At 51.9% G+C, this 21,797-nt stretch overlaps 1 protein-coding gene across 1 annotated transcript in view; it reads left to right on the top strand.

Moving 5' to 3' along the window:
* Nucleotides 1–21,576, top strand: part of OTOG (otogelin) — an 84,001-nt gene extending 62,425 nt beyond the window's left edge. The window contains exons 42-56 of the mRNA XM_043482455.1: nt 118–256; nt 1,924–2,118; nt 2,331–2,543; nt 3,135–3,239; nt 3,417–3,524; nt 4,418–4,519; nt 7,337–7,435; nt 8,529–8,569; nt 10,024–10,099; nt 10,226–10,404; nt 11,146–11,250; nt 11,444–11,563; nt 16,690–16,735; nt 19,385–19,464; nt 19,582–21,576. Coding sequence (XP_043338390.1) covers nt 118–256; nt 1,924–2,118; nt 2,331–2,543; nt 3,135–3,239; nt 3,417–3,524; nt 4,418–4,519; nt 7,337–7,435; nt 8,529–8,569; nt 10,024–10,099; nt 10,226–10,404; nt 11,146–11,250; nt 11,444–11,563; nt 16,690–16,735; nt 19,385–19,464; nt 19,582–19,782 — 1,809 coding nt within the window. The 3' untranslated portion in view covers nt 19,783–21,576. The remainder of the gene's footprint in view (nt 1–117; nt 257–1,923; nt 2,119–2,330; nt 2,544–3,134; nt 3,240–3,416; nt 3,525–4,417; nt 4,520–7,336; nt 7,436–8,528; nt 8,570–10,023; nt 10,100–10,225; nt 10,405–11,145; nt 11,251–11,443; nt 11,564–16,689; nt 16,736–19,384; nt 19,465–19,581) is intronic.
* The last annotated feature ends 221 nt before the right edge of the window (nt 21,577–21,797 follow it).

Below are 21,797 nucleotides of genomic sequence, written 5' to 3'. Positions count from 1 at the left end.
CCTGGGATGGGTTGGGAGCCTGCAGAAGCTCCTTGCTGCCTCTGGGCCGGGCTGGGAGGGGCTGAGCCCTGGCATGTGGGGGTTTGGAGTGGCAGCACCATCTGATGCACGGCCCAGGTCTCCCCGGAGTCGTTCTGTGACCTGTGGATCCGGGACACCAAGTATGTGCAGCAGCCCTGCGTGGCCCTGACCGTGTACGTGGCCATGTGCCACAAGTTCCACGTGTGCATCGAGTGGCGGCGCTCCGACTACTGCCGTGAGTTGTCGGGGAGGGGAGAGGGGAGGGAGGCGGCGAAAGCAGGGCACCCCGGGGTCTCCTCCATGCCTTCTGTTGCTCTCACCCCTCACCCTTGTTAGAGGGGCAGAAAGGCTCACAGACCTGAGTCCAGGTCTGGGCTTTCCCAGGTTCAATTATTCATTCATTCACTAATGAATATTAATTAATAGGTTTACAAATATTTTCTAAATAAATCTATAAACTACTAACAAATTTAAAATTTTACCTTTATTATAATTTATATGAACACATCAAATAAATATTATCAGTTTACTATTTAGTTTCTTTGTTTCCTTGCCTCATCTGTAAAATGGGGGCAGTCCCTCGAGTGTTGTTTTGAGGGTGACATGAGATAATGTATACAAAGTGCCTTGCACAGGCCCGTCACGTTTCCATCCAGTAAATATTAGTCCTTCTCTCTTAGTTTTTGGTTGTCTTTCCCTTTCGATCTCTCCTCTCCTTCGCTGAGGATGGATGTGAGAGCTGTTCCTCTACACCCCCCATTAGGTTTGCACTGGTGGGGTAGGTGGGGTGGACCAGCCTAGAGTAGTTTGATTTGTAAATGTGAACACATCCAGAAAGGCTGGAGACAGCTCAAAGGAAGATCACATCTATAATATGACAGGCAAAAGATGGAAAGACAAGCTTATCTAGGGTAGTGTTTTTCAGGGGCTTCCCAGGTGGCTCAGTGGTAAAGAATTCACCTGCCAGTGCTGGAGCTGCAGAATATGTGGGTTTGATCCCTGGGTTGGGGAGATCCCCTGGTGGAGGAAAGGGCAGTCCACTCCAGTATTCTTGCCTGGGAAATCCCACGGTCAGAGAAGCATAGTGGGGTCACGAAGAGTCGGACACGACTGAAAGACTGAGCATACACGCAGTGTTTTTCAGACTGTGGATCCCAAGTCAGTGGGTATGAAATCAGCATACCTACTAATTTGGGGGTTGGCATCAGCATTTAAAAATGCAATAGAATTTTAAAAAAAGAAAGAAAAAAAAAAACACTAGTGTGTACTACACCTGGAAAGATTAAGTATTGTTTTGTGAAAAAAGGTTTTTTGTTACAATGCATCAGTGATTCTTAACCCCAGCTACTGTTTGAAATCACTCAGGGAACTTCAAAAAGTATTCATGCCTGGGCCCCACAGTGAGAAATGCTAATTTAATTGGTCTGGGGTGGGGTCGTTGCAAAAGCTCCCTTTTGCAGTCAGGCTTAAGGGCCACTGTTTATGTGCGAGTGTATATTGGACCACAATGTAAGATCTAGTTTTTACAGTCGAGGAACTTTGGAAGCACTGATCTACAGCAAGATGTTGGCAAATGTTTTCTGTAAAGGACCAGCTAGCAAATAGTTGAGACTTTTAGTTGTCTCTGTCACAATTGCTCAGCTCTGCTCTTATAGTACAGAAGCAGCCAGATACAATAGTAAGTAAACGGGCATGCCTGTGTTTCAGTAAAACTTTATTTGCAAAACTGGGCAGAGGCTGGATTTGGGCTGTGACTGTGCTTTGCTGGCTCCTGATCTAGAGGGAGGCGGCAATGCCCTAAACCCCGTTGAATTAATACTCTCTGCCGAGGCACAGATGAGCCCCCTGCTCACCCTCCTGGGGTCTGAGCCGGGCCTGGCGCCCGCTGCCGTGTCCCTGCAGCCTTCCTGTGCTCCAGCGATTCTACATACCAGGCATGTGTGTCCGCCTGCGAGCCCCCCAGGACATGCCAGGATGGGCTGCTGGGCCCGCTGGACCCAGCGCAGTGCCAGGTGCTGGGAGAGGGCTGCGTCTGCTCCGAGGGCACCATCCTGCACCGGCGCCACTCCGGGCTCTGCATCCCCGAGGAGAAGTGCGGTAAGTCCCTCCCCTCCCCGGGCAGAGGGAGTCTGCCCTGGAGTCTGGTAGACCCCAGAGCCTCCTTTGCCCTCCTATGCCCACGGCGAGGCCCCCTGCATCCCTCCAGGTCTGCCCTGGGGGTGGTCAGTTTCCCAGGGAGGGTCTGGCCTGGGATGGTCTGGGTCTTCCCACCCTCCTCAGTCCCTGGCACCTCGCCATGCCCACTGCAGCCTGCACAGACAGCACAGGCGTGCCGCGGGCCCTGGGGGAAACTTGGAACAGCTCCCTCAGTGGCTGCTGCCAGCACCAGTGCCAAGCTCCAGACACGATCGTCCCGGTGGACCGGGTCTGCCCCGGCCCCCGCCCTGAAAGTTGCCCGCGCTTCGGGGAGGTGGCCCTGCTGCAGCCCACCGAGGACCCCTGCTGCCTGGGGACGGTTTGCGGTGAGTCCCACCCTTAGACCTCCATTGTTAGATGGTTAAAAGACTGCAGCCCTGCTCCTTGACCTTGATGGATAGGATAAGACCTGGGGAAATGAGAGTGTCTTGTGGGGGTGTGTTGGGGACAGTGGAGGACCATGGGGGTTGAGGGGAGCTGTGCCTTCTGAGTCAGCATGGGGCAGGACTTAATGACGTGCACTTGGAGCCAGGCAGCCTGGTGGACGCTTCCTCCACCACCTTGCAGCCTTGTGGCCCCAGCAGATCATTGAACATGAGGTCCATTCTCCTGTAACATGAGGCTGATAACAGTACCCACTTTCTGGGTTGTTATGAGAATTATAGAAGTTTAATCTGATCTAGTAGAACTACAGCCGGCACATGGCCGGCTCTTTCTCTGACTGACCCAGAATGTTAACTCTGACGGCTCTTCTGTCTCAGTCCTGAACCCTACATGACCCTCAGGGGCCTTCTCCAGGGACATGGGTCCTGGGTCCTGGGGGAAGTGCTGGGGGTCAGGTGTCCAGGGGCCGGGCAGTGCTGGCGGCTGGGGGGAGCCCCGGCCTCCAGGTGACAGGCCCTGCGGCCCCCGGGCAGCGTGTAACCAGACCCTGTGTGAGGGCCTCGCCCCCACCTGCAGCCCCGGCCACCGGCTCCTCACCCACTTCCAGGAGGACTCCTGCTGCCCCCGCTACAGCTGTGGTGAGAGGCCCAGGGTGGGGCTGGGGAGGGGCTGGGACACCTATCACCCAGGGGCGGGAGCATGGCTAGCCCTGGGAATGACTGGGTTCCGGCTGGAAATGAAAGCAGGGCTTGGGTGGGGGCCCAGGCATGGCCATGCAGGGTCTGCTCCCAACCCCGAAATTCTGTTTCCCCCAGAGTGTGACCCCGACCTGTGTGAGGCAGTGCAGGTCCCCAGCTGCCGCCAGGACCAGAGCCTGATCGCGGGCCGCCTGGGGGGCTCGTGTTGCATCTCCTACTTCTGTGGTAGGTAGATGTGCCCTCCAGTAGCAGCAGGCCCGCCCGGATCACCGCCACCGCCTCCCTCACCCCTGCTTCCCTGGGTGGCTGGGAGGCAAGGGTGGGGATCTTCAGGTGGAAGGGGCAGAGGGCGAAGGGTGAGACCCCTGTCCAGGAAGAAGTGTAGGAAGAAACCACCACTGCTTCAAGCCATACATTACTGAGCTCGGGAAGATGGGTGCTTGTTCAGTAAAAGAACTTAGGTGGCGGTGAGGGAGAACTTCCCGGTTCTAACTGCAGGATGGGTCACGTGGAACTAAGGCATACTGCTCATGTTACCAAGCCAAACTTGGGTCTCCTCACCTGCCCGCAGTAAAGCCCACTTACTGACTCCAGGTTGTGGTGAAGCAAAGTGCAGCCTTTATTGCAGGCTCCAAGCAAGGAGAAAGAAAGCGTTAGTCGTTCAGTTGTGTCTGACTCTTGGCGATCCCATGAGCTGTAGCCCGCCAGGCTTCTCCGTCTTTGGGATTTTCCAGGCAAGAATACTGGAGTGGGTTGCCATTTCTTTCTCCAGGGGATCTTTCTGCCACAGGGATCGAACCCTGGTCTTCCTCGTTGCAGTCAGATTCTTTACTGCCTGAACCACCAGGGAAGCCTGTAAGAACAGGCAGTTAATGCTCAAACTCGAATTCCTTGCTTGGTGCCTGCAATAATCACGGCACTTTCCTTCACCACGACTGGGTGTCTTTAGATTGGCTTTCCCGCGAGCAGGCGAGCAGACCCAAGCTTGGTTTGGTACCGCTATGAGTCTGGCTCCTGTCACACCTGCGGTCTAGGTGCTTCCCACGACCACCTGCTCTGGACCACCCTCCCCGGCACTGGGACCACCTGTGACAGGGGTGGCCCCTCTCTCCCCGCAGCCTGTGGAGACTGTCCGGATCCCATCCCCGAGTGTCAGGAAGGGGAGGCGCTCACCGTGGACAGGAACACCACGGAGCTCTGCTGTCCCCTGTACCAGTGCGGTGAGTCCTGCAGGACGTGGGGGCCAGGGCTGGAGGGAGCTCCAGGGACCGTCACAAAGTCCTCACTCTGGGATCCATGGGCATTCAACAGGGGGCAGCGAGGAGCCCCCAGGGGGTGGCCTCTGGGGAAGCCACGGAAGGAGGCCCCACCTGAGGAAGCTGGGCTGAATAGCGAGGGTCTGGGCTGTCCCATAAATGGCTCTGAGGCTTCCTAAAGAAGGTCCCTGTCCCCTCCATGGAGGCCCCCAAGAGCCTGGGTTGAGGCACAAATGCTTAGGCCACTCCCACCCACCCAACCTGGATCCACAGTCCTCTTTCTCTGACTGACCCAGAGCCCCTGCCTCAGGGTCTCTACCACTGTTCCCATAGTCCCTACACAAGGCTGCATTCTGAAGCCTCTGAAGCCCTGTTATTTTGCAAAGATAAATCAAAGGGGGCCCTTTCTGATATTTTTATAAGACATAGCACCTGTATGTATATAGGATATACCTTAATGTATTACTGTATACAATAATACCTAATAAGCATAGTCATAGTACAGCCAGCATCATCGACTTTAAGCAAATCTATTGGATGAACATTAATAAAAGGGTTAAATTTAAATACGAATTAATTTACAAAAATTACTTTCCATACCAACTCTAGGAGAAAGGTGAGGTGGACCACACTGGCACAGAGCAGCGTAGGGGAGGGGTCTCTCCCAGGATACCCCAAGGGCAGCCCCCATGGGATCATTTCTAGAACCACCTTTGAAGCAATCCAGGTTCCCATGGAGGAGAGTTCCCCCAAAGGCCCAGCTGTACCTGACCAAACAGCTGCACCCAGGGGCTCAGAGGCCGCTTGTCACAAAGTGTTTACAAAGCTCATCTGAGCAGAGGGTCAGCATCTTTCCTCTCCTCCGTCCTCTTCAGTCTCTCTCCTCATGTCTCCTTCTCAGCTTCCCCCTGGTGTTTCTCAAGAAGGACTCGAGTAATATGGAGTGAGTACAGTGGTATGGAGTCAGTCACTGTTCTGAGTGCCAGTCACTTACTAGCTGTGACTTCTCTGAGCCAAGGTTTCTCATTTGTAAAATACTGATAATAGTATGTGCCTCAAGGGGATATTGTGAAGATTAGAGATAATATACATGAAGTGTGTGCTGTGTACATACTACCTTCATATAATGGTGCTTGGTATATAGTGCGTGCTGTCGCTTTAGCCATTTCTGACTCTTTGCAACCGTGAGGACTATATAGCCCACCAGGCTCCTCTGTCCATGGGATACTCCAGGCAAGAATACTGGAGCAGATTGCCATGCCCTCCTTCAAGGGACCTTCCTGACCCAGGGATCCAACCCATGTCTCTTCTGTCTCCTGCACTGGCAGACGACTTCTTTACCACTAGCGCCCTCGATCAACAGAGGCCATTGATATTACCTTGTCCCAGTATTCACTACACTTTTCTTGCAAAAATGCTTAGTCTTGTAGAAAGCACTGAATCCAAGTCAAGAAAATGAAAACACAATTTTCCTACCTCCCAGGTATTCCATTGTCAATATCCTCCGATTCAGTACATATTCTTCCAGATATTTTCCATGCCTTTATACAATATAAATGTGTTTTACCAAATTGAGTTTATACCATACATGCTCTTTTTAAGCCAGATTTTCAGTGAATGACCTTTACTTTTCTTGCTAATACATTTTCAAGTCCTATCACACCCAGTCTATGATTTGCCTGGTCTGTCCAATCCAGGATCCCAGCCAGACCCACACATTAACATTATATCTCTTAAGTGTCTGAATCTAGTAAGTGCCCTTTCTTCCATGCGATGCTAAATTGTAGAGTTTGGGTTATGGTCCAGCAGGAAGTCCCACTTCTGGATTTACCTGGTTGCTTATTCTTGGAACTGTTTACATTGCTCCTCTGTCTTCTGTGCTTCTATAACTGGAAATTAGAACTAAGACTTCATGGATTCAGGCTAAAAATCTATACTATTCTTGAGCTTCATCACACCAAGAGGCACATACTCTGTGGTTGCTAGCCCTGGATTATGGTGACCTGTCCATCTTACATTTACAAATTTCTTCTTTCAAACAGAAAGTAACCTATCACTCAGACATTATACAAATGTCCTTCTCACCTTTCACCTCTTAGGTTTTTGAAACATTGATTAATAATTCTTACCTGTGCCGATTTTTTTTTAGTAGATAAAATAAGTTTTACAGTCTTTCTCCTTCAGCATTGTCCCTGGCACCTTCCGTCCCCACCAGAAAGTTGTGTCCAGGGATTCCCTCCTCCTTGTCTTGGTCTCTCAATGAATGGCCAGGGAATCCTAAACTAAGAGAGGACCTGCTGAAGAGCAGGACGAGGGGAAGTGTGAGTCCTGGAGTGTATGTGGCATCTGCTGAAGCAGAGCAGACTGGGGCTGGGATGGGCTACCAGAGGAGGAAGTCTCCACAGCATGGGAGGAGCTGTGTTCTTCTTAGAGAGGAACTGTCCATCAGGAGTGCTTCCCTTGGTCCTTGACTACCCTCAGAGCACTAGTCTCAGGGTGACACAGAATCCCAAGAGGGAGGCCCAGCTGAGCGAGTTGAAGGTTCTGACATTGTCATGTTGCTGATACCTCCTGGAGCAGAGCTAGGGTGTCCTGACATAGTTCTATGGGGAGACTTCAGGAGCCCATACTTCACCCCTGGATGCCAGAGGGTGTCTGAGGACACTGAGGGGGCCGCAGGGGGGGGCCGAGAGGTACCCCCTCCTTAGCCAAAGTGTTTCTGAGGATTCCAGCTCCAAGGAGTCTGTGTCTGATGCGTCCCCTGCCTCCCCTCCCGCGCAGTGTGTGAGAGCTTCCGCTGCCCACATGTGCAGTGCGGCATGGGCACGGCCCTGGTGGAGGTGTGGAGCCCAGAGCGCTGCTGCCCCTACAAGTCCTGTGGTAAGTCCCCGCACAGAGACGCCCCCTCCCCAAAGGTGGAGACCCAGGGCCCCTGGGGGAGGCGGGAGTGGGGCCACCACTATCCACCTGGCTCAGGTTCTCCTCCTCCAGAGTCACCAGAGGGAAGGAAGCCTCCAAATGGCCTTCCTCCTGGCTTCATCTGCTCCCTGAGTGCTGGACATTTTTTTGTCTCCCCAGAATAAAAGAAGGAAATAAGCAACTTCCGTGTTGCAAAAAGGAACTTTTCCACCTTAAAAAAAAAAATCTTTATTGCAGCCATCGGATAATAATCATGATTTCGTTCAAATTCACCTGAAGTCCTTTTGGGAAGCAGGTGGGGAGTGGCAGTGATCAGTAATGAATACCAGCAAACTTTATATAAAAATGGTTTTCAAAAGAGATCAAAAACTCTGTTTTGCATCTGGGTATTTTGCTTGCTTTTTCCAGGCCTCACTAAAATGTAAACTTCACGAAGACAGGGATTTTAGTTTGTCTTATCCACGGATTTGTCCCCAAAGCACAGACAAATCTAAGCATATAGGTGCTTAAAACTATTTGCTGCATGAGTGGATGACTCCAAAGCATGTTTCACAGCCACTGTGACCCTGACTTCTCCTCCCCTTGAAGCTAGAGCTGGTGGAGCCCTTAAGTCACAGGCAGCGGTGCCTCCAAAGTCAGCTCCTTCGCAGCTTAGAACTGGACCTGCTCACGGGCAAAGGTTCAGTGTAGAGCTCAGCTTGCTGAGTGTATACTTTGGGAAATGCAGATGATCAGAAATTCCACCCTTGCCATGGTCCTTCTTGGAGAGGCCCCACTCTGCTCTGCTCAGTGGGTTCTGGAGCACTGGGAGGGATGAAGCCCAGATGATGGAAGGGAACCTGGGGTTGATCCATCCACCTGCTTATCCTCCCTGCACATTCAATTATGGGCCCATCACACCCCACCTGCCCAACCAGGGGAGCTGCAGCCCCCATGTGGGGATGGAGGGAAGCTAGAAGAGAGACTGCACCTGTGGTGAGGAACCTGGGAGGCCTAGGGGGCTCCCACCTGGACATCTCTGGTGAGGTGGGTCCTGGCCCCTCCTGTTTTTCAGAATGTGACTGCGACACAATCCCAGTGCCCCGGTGCCATCTGGTATGAAGACCCTGCCCCTCCCCACTCCCCCTGGTCTTCCTCCCCCTTTTCATTCCTCTCTTTCCCTTCTCCACTGCTTTCATCTGGTCGATGAGCCTTGAATTGCAAGTCAGCATTCTTGTATCAAGTTCTGCTCTCTGGGCATTGTACCCTCGCTTGTAAAGTGGGTCTGATCATAGTTCAGAGTTGTGGTGACGATTAAGTGCCACAAGGAAGACACTGATGGTGGTGGTGGCGGTAGGGATGATGGTGGGGATGGTGGGGATGACGGTGATACTCATGACAGTAACTAATGTTTTAGTTCAGTTCAGTTCAGTCTCTCAGTCATGTCTGACTCTTTGCGACCCCATGGACTTCAGCATGCCAGGCTTCCCTTTCCATCACCAACTCCTGGAGCTTACTCAAACTCATGTCCATCAAGTCAGTGATGCCAGCCAACCATCTCATCCTCTGTCGTCCCCTTCTCCTCCCCTCTGAAGGATCTTTCCCAGCATTTGGGTCTTTTCTAGTGAGTCAGTTCTTCACATCAGGTGGCCAAGTATTGTAGCTTCAGCTTCAGCATCAGTCCTTCCAATGAATATTCAGGACTGATCTCCATTAGAATGGACTGGTTGGATCTCCTTGCAGTCCAAGGGACTCTCAAGAGCCTTCTCTAACACCACAGTTCAAAAGCATCAATTCTTCAGCGCTCAGCTTTCTTTATAGTCCAACTCACACATCCATACATGACTACTGGAAAAACCATAGCTTTGACTAGACTTTATATACATTATCATATTAATTCTCATGATAACTCAAACAAGGTGGAGTCTATGATTGTCTCAGTACAAAAAAGGAAACTAAGGTTAATGCAATGTAGCTAGTAAATCTCAGAGCCAGGATTGAAACCCAGGAAATCTGATTTCAGAAAGCATGCCCTTAACTATCAGGCTGCATGGCCACTGAGAAAAGTTGAAAATACTTTAAGAAAGGGAAAGTTGTGTTTAAAGTTATGTTGGTTACATGATTTTCTGGATCATAAGTATTCCCTCCCTCCTACCCAGCCCTCATGTCTTCTCATGTTTTCCCTCATCCCGGCCTCTTCTCCTTTTAACTGGGGTAGGAGGAAGGAAAGTGTATGAGCAGAGCAGGGCTCTGGGCCACCAGCCATGCAGGGGCCCTGCTGATATGGCCAGTGAGTGCTCAGGATGACAGGAGAGGCCCGAGGCCCAGAAGAGGACATTGGGGAGCAACTCCTCAGCATGGAGTCTCGGGAGCAACCCGGGCATCCTTGTAAGAGGGTGAATGAGCTCACAGGGTGCCAAGGGCCCCCGTGGCCAACAGGCCTGCCAACCCCCTCCCCACCCACTGCAAGGAAGCTACTGACAGAGAGAGGGCCCCAGGTGGCAGGCTGCTCCTGACGGTGGGGCTGGGCCTCCCCCTCCCTGGGGTGCTGACCACCTCTGCCCACCCAGTGGGAGAAGTCCCAGCTGGACGAGGCGTTCATGCGCAGCGCGGAGAACGTGTGTGGCTGCGCCAAATATGAGTGCGGTGAGTGGGGAGGGCGGAGCCGGGGAGGTAGAGCGCGTTGGGTGATCCCGGGCTGGGCCAGTCAGCCTGGGGCTGGCAGGGGTGCTGGGCTCTTGCTGACTGTCACCACGCTGCTCGCCCATCCAGTGAAGGCCCCCGTGTGTCTGAGTCGCGAGCTGGGGGTGATGCAGCCAGGCCAGACGGTGGTGGAGCTCTCGGCAGACGGCGTGTGCCACACCTCCCGCTGCACTGACGTGCTGGACCCTCTGACCAGCTTCTACCAGATCAACACCACCTCCGTGCTGTGTGACGTCCACTGTGAGGCGGTAGGGGGAGGGGGCTGGGGCCCCGGGGGCTGGCCTGCAGACCCTCGTGCCCTGGGTGTCAGCGGGGCCCTTCAAGCTCGCCCAAGCTCTTTGGACGAGTCTGGAGAGTGGGCATGGCGGGGGACCTCCGAGACCCCCTGTGGAAAGTGCTGAGGCCAGCGGGGAACAGCAAGAGTGCAGGCCTGGCGAGGGTGGGCATGTGACAGAGAAAATACACGTTTATCAAGCACCTACTCATGCCTGGCACATTCGCTGTCGTCTTGGTTTGTGTCTTTGTGTTGCTGCCATTTGAGTGCTTCTATATGCCCATTACCTAGGACAGCAACTGGCTTCTAGTAAGGCCTGGATCAGTATTAGTTGAGTAAAAGATGATGAAATTATTCCCATTTTTCAGATGAGAAAACTGAAGTGTAGGGAGGTCCAGCTGTTTGTCAAACTTTCCCCAGGAACTGGGACCCGAACGAAAGTCTATCTGGAATGAACACTGTCACCCTTAATTAGCTGCAATGCCATCTCTTGGTCCACTGGGGCTGGGTCTAAGAAGGGCTGTAAGGGAGGCTGAGGGTGGACATAAGGACGGCCTTCCTACTTGACACAGAAGGACCCTGGGGGTTTCCTTTCCAGCCACCTCCAGCGCCCCTCCTCTGGTTTCTGGGCTCAGGGACAAGCAGAGAGTGGGAGTGTGGGAGGGCGGAGGCGGGCCCGGGGGCTGAGGCCATCGCGTCCCGCCCTGTCCTGCAGAACCAGGAGTACGAGCACCCGAGGGACCTGGCGGCCTGCTGCGGCTCCTGCAGGAACGTGTCCTGCCTCTTCACCTTCCCCAATGGCACCACCTCCCTGTTCTTGGTAAGCAGCCCCCACTTGCACGACTGGGCAGGCGTCCCTGCCTGGGACACCCAGGACCAGCTCCCGGGACTGGGTCCGCATGGGGCCCTGGGCAGTGCCAAGTTCTGGGCGGCACCTGTCCTGAGAGCTGTTGCCTACCGGCTCACTGGGGCCGTCGTCCCCAAGTCCCCATCAGCCACCTCTGTCCCCCCAGCCCGGGGCATCCTGGATCGCACACTGCACCCGCCACCACTGCAGCAGCACGCCCCTGGGCGCCGTGCTCGTCCGCTCGCCCATCAGCTGCCCACCACTCAACGAGACCGAGTGTGCCAAGGTCAGTGCCAGCCGCCTCTCCCGACAGCACAGCTGGAAGCCAGGGGTACCGGCTGTCTTAGTGGTGGTGGTGGGTAGGGGCAGGGGTGTCTTGTGGTGTGGAGATGTATGGAAGGAGGGCTTCCCTGGAACCTGGACCTGTCCAGCCACCTTGACTCCACCCTAACTCCACATCTCTCCGTGTATCTTTGCTCTGACCCCGTCATACTGCATTGCACACATCACACGAGCGTGTCCAGATGCACACAGACACACACTGCCACACATTGTCGGCACACTCACATACACACCAACACCAGCAGTCAGCCACTCACAGGCACCACACACTCCACAGGGCCATTGACACCTCAGCAAGCCAGTGAGCATGCCACACACCAAGGCACACATGCACCACACTTGCACACACTTGCACACATGCACCATACAGATGTATTGTTCGGCCTGCACTGAGCTAGTGGGTGTCCAGTACGAGCATGGAGAGCTGTCATTCTGTACACACCTAAAGGGAAGGGATTTCCTGGAGGGTTTAGGGCTATAGTTGAGTTATTAGAGTTCCTGACATTCAGTTCAGTTCAGTCGCTCAGTCCTGTCTGACTCTTTGCAACCCCATGGACTGCAGCACGCCAGGCTTACCTGTCCATCACCAACTCCCGGAGCTTACTCAAACTCATGTTCATAGAGTCGGTGATGTCATCCAACCATCTCATCCTCTGTCATCCCCTTCTCCTCCTGCCTTCAATCTTTCCCAGCATCAGGGTCTTTTCCAGTGAGTCAGTTCTTCACATCAGGTGACCAAAGTATTGGAGTTTCAGCTTCAACATCTGTCCTTCTAATGAATATTCAGGACCAATTTCCTATAGGATGGACTGGTTGGATCTCCTTGCAGTCCAAGGGACTCTCAAGAGTCTTCTCCAACACCACAGTTCAAAAGCATCAATTCTTGGGCACTTAGCCTTCTTTATGGTCCAACTCTCACATCCATACATGACTACTGGAAAAACCATAGGTTTGACTAGATGGACCTTTGTTGGCAAAGTAATATCTCTGCTTTTTAATATGCTGTCTAGGTTGATCATGGCTTTTCTTCCAAGGAGCAAGCATCTTTTAGTTTCATGACTGCAGTCACCATCTGCAGTGATTTTGGAGCCCAGAAAAATAAAGTCAGCCACTGTTTCCACTGTTTCCCCATCTATCTGCCATGAAGTGATGGGACCAGATGCCATGATCTTAGTTTTCTGAATGTTGAGTTTTAAGCGAACTTTTTCACTCTCCTCTTTCACTTTCATCAAGAAGCTCTTTAGTTCTACTTCACTTTCTGCCATGAGTTGGTGTCATCTGCATATCTGAGGTTATTGATATTTCTCCCAGCAATCTTGATTCCACCTTGTGATTCATCCAGCCCAGCGTTTCTCATGATGTACTCTGCATATAAGTTAAATAAACAGGGTGACAATACACAGCCTTGACATACTCCTTTCCCAATTTGGAATCAGTCTGTTATTCCATGTGCAGTTCTAACTGTTGCTTCTTGACCTGCATACAGATTTCTCAGGAGGCAGGTCAGATGGTCTGGTATTCCCATCTCTTTTAGAATTTTCCACAGTTTGTTGTGATCCACACAGTCAAAGGCTTTGGCGTAGTCAATAAAGCATAAATAGATGTTTTTTCTGGAACTCTCTTGCTTTTTTGATGATCCAGCGGATGTTGGCAATTTGATCTCTAGTTCCTCCACCTTTTCTAAATCCAGTTTGAAGACCTGGAAGTTCTCAGTTCATGTACTGTTGAAGCCTGGCTTGGAGAATTTTGAGCATTACTTTGCTAGTGTGGTAGTTTGAGCATTCTTTGGTATTACCTTTCTTTGGGATTGGAACAAAAGCTGACCTTTTCCAGTCCTGTGGCCACTGCTCAGTTTTCCAAATTTGCTGATATACTGAGTGCAGCACTTTAGCAGCAACGTCTTTTAGAATTTGAAATAGCACAACTGGAATTCCATCACCTCCACTAGCTTTGTTCATAGTGATACTTCCTAATGCCCAGTTGACTTTGCATTCCAGGATGTCTGGCTCTAGGTGAGTAATCACACCATTGTGCTTATTTGGGTCATGAAGATCTTTTCTGTATAGTTTTTCTGTGTATTCTTGCCACCTCTTCTTAATATTTTCTGCTTCTGTTAGTTCCATACCCTTTCTATCCTTTATTGTGCACATCTTTGCATGAAATGTTTCCTTGGTATCTCTAATTTTCTTGAAGAGATCTCTAGTCTTTCCCATTCTATTTTTTCCCTCTATTTCTTTGCATTGATCACTAAGGAAGGCTTTCTTATTTCTCCTTGCTATTTTGTGGAACTCTGCATTCAGATGGGTATATCTTTCCTTTTTCCTTTGCCTTTAGCTACTCTTCTTTTCTCAGCTATTTGTAAGGCCTCCTCAGACAGCCATTTTGCTTTTTTGCATTTCTTTTTCTTGGGGATGGTCTTGATCACTGCCTCCTGTACAATGTCACGAACCTCTGTCAATAGTTCTTCAGGCACTCTACTTATCAGATCTAGTCCCTTAAATCTATTTCTCACTTCCACTGTATAATCGTTAGGGATTTGATTTAGGTCATACCTGAATGGTTTACTGGTTTTCCCTACTTTCTTCAAGTTGAGTCTGAATTTGGCAATAAGGAATTCATGGCCTGAGCCACAGTCAGCTCCCAGTCTTGTTTTTGCTTCTCCATCTTTGGCTGCCAAGAATATAATCAATCTGATTTTGGTATTGACCATCTGGTGATGTCCATGTGTAGAGTCTTCTCTTATGTTGTTGGAAGAGGGTGTTTGCTATGACCAGTGCGTTCTCTTGGCAAAACTCCATTTGCCTTTACCCTGCTTCATTCTGTACTCCAAGGCCAAATTGCCTGTTACTCCAGGTGTTTCTTGACTTCCTACTTTTGCATTTCAGTCCCCTATAATGAAAAGGACATCTTTTTTGGATGTTAGTTCTAGAAGGTCTTGTAGGTCTTCATAGAACCATTCAACTTCAGCTTCTTCAGCATTACTGGTCAGGGCGTAGACTTGGATTACTGTGATATTGAATGGTTTGCCTTGGAAATGAACACATGTCATTCAGTGGTTTTGAGATTGCATCCAAGTACTGCATTTCAGACTCTTTTGTTGACTATAATGGCTGCTCCATTTTTTCTAAAGGATTCTTGCCCACAGTAGTAGACATAATGGTCATATGAGTTAAATTCACTCATTCCAGTCCATTTTAGTTCGCTGATTCCTAAAATGTCAATGTTCACTCTTGTCATCTCCTGTTTGACCACTTCCAATTTGCCTTGATTCATGGAACTAAAATGGCAACCCACTCCAGTACTCTTGCCTGGAAAATCCCATGGACAGAGGAGCCTGGTAGGTTACAGTCCATGGGGTCACAAAGAGTTGGAAACGACTGAGCAACTTCACTTTCTTTCACTTTTCATGGACCTAACATTCCAGGTTCAGATGCAAAATTGCTCTTTATAGCATCAGACTTTACTTCCATCACCAGTCATATCTACAACTGGGTGTTGTTCTTGCTTTGGGTCCATCTCTTCATTCTCTCTAGAGTTATTTCTCCACTGACCTCCAGTAGCATATTGGGCACCTACTGACCTGGGGAGTTCATCTTTCAGTATCCTATCTTTTTGCTTTTTCATACTGTTCATAGGGTTCTCAAGGCAAGAATACTGAAGTGGTTCACCATTCCCTTCTCCGGTGAACCACATTTTGTCAGAACTCTCCACCATGACCCGTCAGTCTTGGGTGGCCCTACATGGCATGGCTCATAGTTTCATTGAGTTAGACAAGGCTGTGGTCCATGTGATCAGATTGGCTCATTTTCTGTGATTGTGGTTTTCAGTCTGTCTGCCCTCTGATAGAGAAGGATAAGAGGCTTATGGAAGCTTCCTGATGGGAGAAACTGACTGAGGGGGAAAGTGGGTCTTGTTCTGATGAGCGGGGCCATGCTCAGTAAATCTTTAATCCAATTTTCTGTTGATGTGGGGCTGTGTTCCCTCCCTGTTGTTTGACCTGAAGCCAAACTACAGTGGAGGTAATGAAGATAATGGTGACCTCCTTCAAGAGGTCCCATACACGCACTGTCGCGCTCAGTGTCCCTGATGTAGCCTGATGTAGCCTGATGCAGGCCACCGTCAACCCATGCCTCTGCCAGAGACTCCTGGATATTGACATTAATATTGAGCTTTTAAAGATTTCTGGTCTCACCTAGAATACCATTACACACATCCAATCATTCTCTCATTCATACAGGCACACATATGCAAAATCACACATAAATCACAAAAATCACACACATATACTTAGACCCACACTCACACACACATACTTATTTACAAAGAACTGTCACATCCATTCTTTTATCCATTTCACTGTAGAGGAGAAGGGCTATCAGGGATCATTGTCCCATTATAGAGGTGGGAGAATGGGTTTCCCTGGTAGCTCAGTGGTAAAGAATCTTCCTGCCAAGTAGGAGATGTGAGTTTGATCCCTGGGTTGGGAAGATCCCCTGGAGAAGCGCATGGCAACCCACTCCAATATTCTTGCCTGGAGAATCCCATGGACAGATGCGGGCTACAGTCCATGGATTTGACTTAGCGACTGAGCAGAAGCACAAGCATGAGCGATAGCAAAGCTAAGTCCAGAGGAAAGAGGCATCTCATCCAAGGCTGAGATAGAGCCCAGCCCACGTGGGTCAGTCCCTTCCCTGACCCTCTGTGCAGGAAACACTAAGCAGGCTGACCATGCTGGGGGCAGGGTACATCAGGAGAGCTACCACCACACAGACAGGAGGCCCTGGCACCCTGCCCCCTCTCTACCTAGCCTCCAGCCTCACAGGGGGCTGAGGTAGTCTTAGATCCAGTGTCCCAACCAGTCAGGTTAGGCTCTGTGACTCTCGGATGATGGCCAGCCCAGGGGCCCTTCCCGCTCTGGCCTGGGCCTGCTGGACCACAGGGCCTAGAACTCCTGCCCTGGAGCATCATGGGAGGAAACAAGTCAAGACTCTTACAATCTTTGTGCCTCTTGCTGGCATCTTGGCTCCTGGCCTGGATGGGGCCTCCCACCCACCTCTCCTCTTCCTCTAGGTTGGGGGCTCGGTGGTACCTTCCTTGGAAGGATGCTGCAGGACATGTGAGTGAGCACATGTAGGCCGGGGGAGGGGGCGGAGGGGGCTTTGGTTGGGGGCACAGGGTATCATGTTGGGTCTCAGAGGGCCAGGTTCCTGGCCTGGCACCTCTGGTGGTGGCTCTTCCTGGGGGAGTAGATGAAGGGATAACACCCCCACCATGGGGTTCACAGAGCTGATGTAGGGCTGCAGGTGAGCAGGGGCCATGCTCACATCCCTGTCCCAGTAAAAGGCCTCTGCTCCTTGTTGGAGATGGGGGGGCATTGGGATGTTGGATCCAGGAGGTCAGTAACTCCTCAGCTACTCTGCCTTCTCCGGGCCTGCCATGACCTCCAGCCCAGATGCCCCCACGTGAATTCTCCCTATGCTCAGGAGCCCTGTCTTGGAGGTGCCTCCTGGGTGGGCCTCAGGTGCACAGGTTCCCTGATGAGGTCTGAGTGAGAGCTCTGAGCATCTGTCCTCACCCCCACCCCAGGAACCCAGAGCCCCAGCTGCCTGTGTGTGCGTGTTCCCATCAGCCTGAGGACCTTTGACCCTATACCTCCCATCCCCCAGGGCCCTTGACCCTCCCGTGGAGGGATGTAGGATATGGGACCCTTTTATGTCCAACTCACATATTCCAAGGACACTGAGCTCAATGCCTCATTGGCTGATCTCTGTTCCCTGAGATCACAACTCTGTTGTGATCCCTGTGCCTCTGTTTCCTGGCACATCTCATGTTCCCTGAATGTCCCAGGTGCTCCATGTGACCTGAGACCCATGTCCCTCTCCCCAGGTTTCCCGGGGACCCTGTTTCCAGTGGTCCCCATTAGCTCCGCCTCTCCTCCACGCGTTAGTGTCCACTGCCACCCAGGTACTCCTCTCGGAAGCCCATGGGACTGGAGGCGTGTAGCTGCATTGCTATTTCCGACAATGTCCCTATTGCTAGGTGGCCCCAAGCCCTGGGAGTGGGGGGAGGGGAGCATGGTGCCCCGGCTCCCTGCCACTGGCAAAGGCATAAGGCTGGCAGTGCATGCTGGGTAGCGGGCTGCACCCTGGGCTTGCATGGGGTTGCTTTGGCAGTACCCGCTCTCCTGGCAGCACATGCCCACCAATGCCCAGTGCCACCACTGGTTTGCTCCCGCTGGTCACTCAGCTGGTCTCAGTCCAGGACCCTGACACCATGGCCAGGACAGCCCTTGGTTCTTCTGCTTCCTGGGAGCAGAGAAGGAGGAAAAAGTGAACTTAGCTCTGGCTAGGAGACCTCCAGCAGGTGTGGTCAGAAACCCACTGTGGTGAAGCCCAGAGGCCAGAAGAGAGGATTCCACCCCATTTCCTGTGGGCACCCTGGGATCACAGAGGGAGTCTATGCATCTGGCAAATATTTGTTTAGCACCAATATGCCAGGCCTTGTTCTAGACCCTGTAGATAGAGCAAAAATGAAACAGTCTCATGGAGTTTACATTTTAGTGGGAGAGTGAAAGAAAGTGTGAGAGTCGCCTAATCGTGTCTGACTTTGTGCGACCCCCATGGACTATATAGTCCATGGGATTCTTCAGGCCAGAATACTGGAGTGGGTAGCCTCTCCCTTCTCCAGGGGATCTTCCCAACCCAGGGATTGAGCCCAGGTCTCCTGCATTGCAGGCGGATTTTTTTTACCTGCTGAGCCACAAGGGAAGCCATATTGCTTAGTAGGAGAGACAGAATGGCAAGTAAAATTACAGCAAGATGGATGTGACTGGTTTTATGGGGGTTGAAATTTATGCAGTTGGGGGTAGGCTTCATTAAGAAAAGGATCCCAAACTTACAAATCAATATTGAGGTATGAGAGTGAAGATTTATTTAGAATGAGAACTCATAACAAATTGTGGAAGGAGCCTGTGCAAAAGAAGATCCTAAAGCTTATGTGTCAAGAGCATCATTTCAAATCTGTCTCTCAGGATGGTGACAGTGCCCTGGATAGAAATAGGGAATGGAGGGATCAGGGAAGGAGGTTGGGTGGAGGGAAGAAGCTGTCGTTCCAAGAAGAGGGTCAGGAAAGGCCTTGGCGAGGAAATATTTGAGCAGGTGAGGGTGTGCATGAGCCATGTGATTGGTTGTCTATGGGAAGCATGGTCCAGGAAGAGGGTTTATCATGGGCCGTGATAGGCATGGTCCGTGCTTATCAGTTTCTGTCTGTGTGATGGCAATGTGAGGTGGGCCTGTCTTGTTTGATAGCTATGGAAACCGAGTGATCCTGCTGTGTGCAGGCATTGACTATCCTAGGGACTGGGGCTTCCATTCACTCCAGAAACTGCAAGATCTGAATGCTTGAAAAAAGCTCAGAGAGGGGAGAATACACACCCAGGGTCACCAATGGGTTAGAGACAGGTGTTGGGGCTTGGGTAGAGGGGCAGCTTGCTTTGTCCCCAGATCCTCCTCTTCCCTAGCCCAGAGCCCCCAGGCCGTCTCAGACATCCTTCTCTGTCTCACCATCTCCCCTGCCTTGCCGCCTCCAACTCCTTCCGGGGCACTGGGTTACAAGCTTTTCCTCTGATGGGGAGGGGCTCTAATGTGGGGCACTAACGCTGGTGGAGGGGCCCTCCAGCATGACACTAATCCCCCCAGTCTGGCCCAGCCTGCAGCCCCGGGAGCACTCCTTAGCCATAGCTGCCTCACTCACCCTGTCCCCCCAGGTAAAGAGGATGGGCGCTCCTGCAAGAAGGTGACAATCCGCATGACCATCCGCAAGAATGAATGCAGGAGCAACACCCCTGTGCGTGGCCCTGGCAAGACGGGGGCGGGGGGGGGGTGCAAACCGAATATGGGGATGGAGGGAGCTTTGGGGGGAAGGAAGCCACACAGGCTGCCTCACTGGCCTGCCTATCTCCAGGTGAACCTAGTGTCCTGTGATGGGAGGTGCCCGTCCGCCAGCATCTACAACTATAACATCAACACCTACGCCCGCTTCTGCAAGTGCTGCCGCGAGGTGGGCCTGCAGCGGCGCTCCATACAGCTCTTCTGTGCCACCAATGCCACCTGGGTGCCCTACACGTTGCAGGAGCCCACGGACTGTGCCTGCCAGTGGTCCTGAGGCCTGGGGGCCGGGGCTGGCCGGATCGCTCTCTGCTCTGGCTGGCCTAGTGTAGGGTGGGGGTGGGCACTAGAAGTATGAAGAGCTGGTACGTGCTGAAGGTGGAATGGTGGGCAGAGCACAGAGAGTGACCAGAACCGGCCACACTGGCCCATCTTGCCTCTCCCTCCTCCACGTACGGGAGAGTGCCACAGCCTGGGAGCTCAACTCTGTCCCTGGCTTGAGGTCTGGGAAGGGCCCTCTGTCACTGGAGACTCTGGCTGCAGTGTTGGTGGAGGAGGAGACAGCTTTCCTGAGAAGCTGGGACCAAGGCTATACCCAAGACCTAGTAGAGAGCCTGAATCTGATGGCTTATCCTCCTCCTTGGCCCTCTGGACCACGGAAGAACCACAAACTCAGTAAAAGGAAAGAGGGCTTTAATTGCAAGACCCGGATCTGCACAGTGCTGTCCAGGAGGGCTTCCCAAAAGCAAAGAGGGTGGGTTCCCAAGCCCATGTGCTCTCACCAGTATCTGTGAGGTCAGGTCCGGAGACTGGGGAGTGCATTCAGTGACCTTCGTTTCCCATAGCTCAGAGAGGGGAGCCTTGATATTCTGTCATTGATCTTGTAATTCAGGAAAGGATTTAGAGGAACAGGGCCATACTCACCCCCACTCTCACCCCTCAGAACCAGCCTCCCTGGCTGGTGGGCTGGCTCTGGTGAGGTGTGGTGGGAGGACCCTCCGTGAGGGTCCAGCTCCACTCAGCCCCATGTGGCTGGACAGTCCATCCCTCCAAGGGCCTTAGGGTGTTTAATGATACCTTCAGTCTGCCAGAGCAGACCCCAGCTCTGCCATTTGCCTTTTCTCCAAGTACATGGTCTCTGGAGCAGCCCAAGTGTGGGTTTCGTAGCTCAGCCAGTGCCCAGCTCTCTGCTTCATGAGACTGTCCAGTAGGAGAGCAACGGTCAGTGGGAAGTGAGGCCTGATGCGTGTGTAGCTGTCTCTGAGCATGTCAGAGCCTGGTGTCTGAACCACAGCGTCCTTCCTAAAGCCAGCCTGGGGGTCCCTCCACACCCCACCACATGCCACTTTGTGCTGGTGGGTCCAAAGGGTATGAACGTGAGGGTGTTCTGACCCTAGCACTGTCCTGTATGTCTGGAAACGTGTGGCTGCCCTGGCGCCCTTGGGATCGGGGCCCTGTGCCAGGATGGTCCCCAGCTGTTCCTGCAGCCTCTTTGCTCCTGTATCTGTGTTCTGTTTGTATATCCAGTAAACCACAGGAAGCCATCAGGCCTCTGAGCATCTCTGAAGGTGTCAGGTTTGCTTTGAATCTGAAGGAATTTCAGCTCTGAAGACAAGACCCTATTTTAGGACCCTGGAGGTCACCCCGACTTCTCCTGCTCCACCCTCACTATACACTTACAGGTGGCCACACATTCTGATGATCACACTGATCTCTGGAATCACAGTGTTTCTGGGTTTCCATCCCCACTGAAGTACCCCCTCCTGCCTGCTTCACCTGGAAACCCACCTCACATCCCAACCCTATGGCTAAAACTCCCAGTCCTGTTCCCCTAGCTTCCTCCTGGGGAACCAACTCTTTTAGGCTAAGACGCAAGTGAAAGACTAACAAGAAGCAAATCACCAACCAGCATGCTTCCTGCTCTGTACTGGGGGAAGATAGCAAAGGGTGAGGATGTCAAACCTAAATCAACACTGCTCAGTGGCACTCAAGAAGCCAGTACCCATAGTGCTGATATGAGTGTTCATTGATACAATTATGAGATGTTGATTTACATTAAAAATGCACATACCCTTTGACTCAGCCATCTTATTTCTAGGAAGCTGTGGTGGGCTGAGCAGCGGTCCTCCAAAAACATCCACATATCAGTGCCAGGAGACTCTGAATGTGTCCCTTACCTGGTAAAGGGGCGTTGCAGATGTGATTAAGTTCAGGATCTTGTGGTGGGGAGATGATCCTAGATTATTCAGGTGGGCCCAACGGAATCACAGCAGGATGTGTCAGAAGAGATGC

This window comes from Cervus canadensis, chromosome 11 (genome assembly GCF_019320065.1).
Source record: "Cervus canadensis isolate Bull #8, Minnesota chromosome 11, ASM1932006v1, whole genome shotgun sequence".
Classification (NCBI taxonomy): Eukaryota; Metazoa; Chordata; class Mammalia; order Artiodactyla; family Cervidae; genus Cervus; species Cervus canadensis.
Note: the sequence above shows the minus strand (reverse complement) of the source record. Positions and strands in the feature narration are given on the sequence as shown.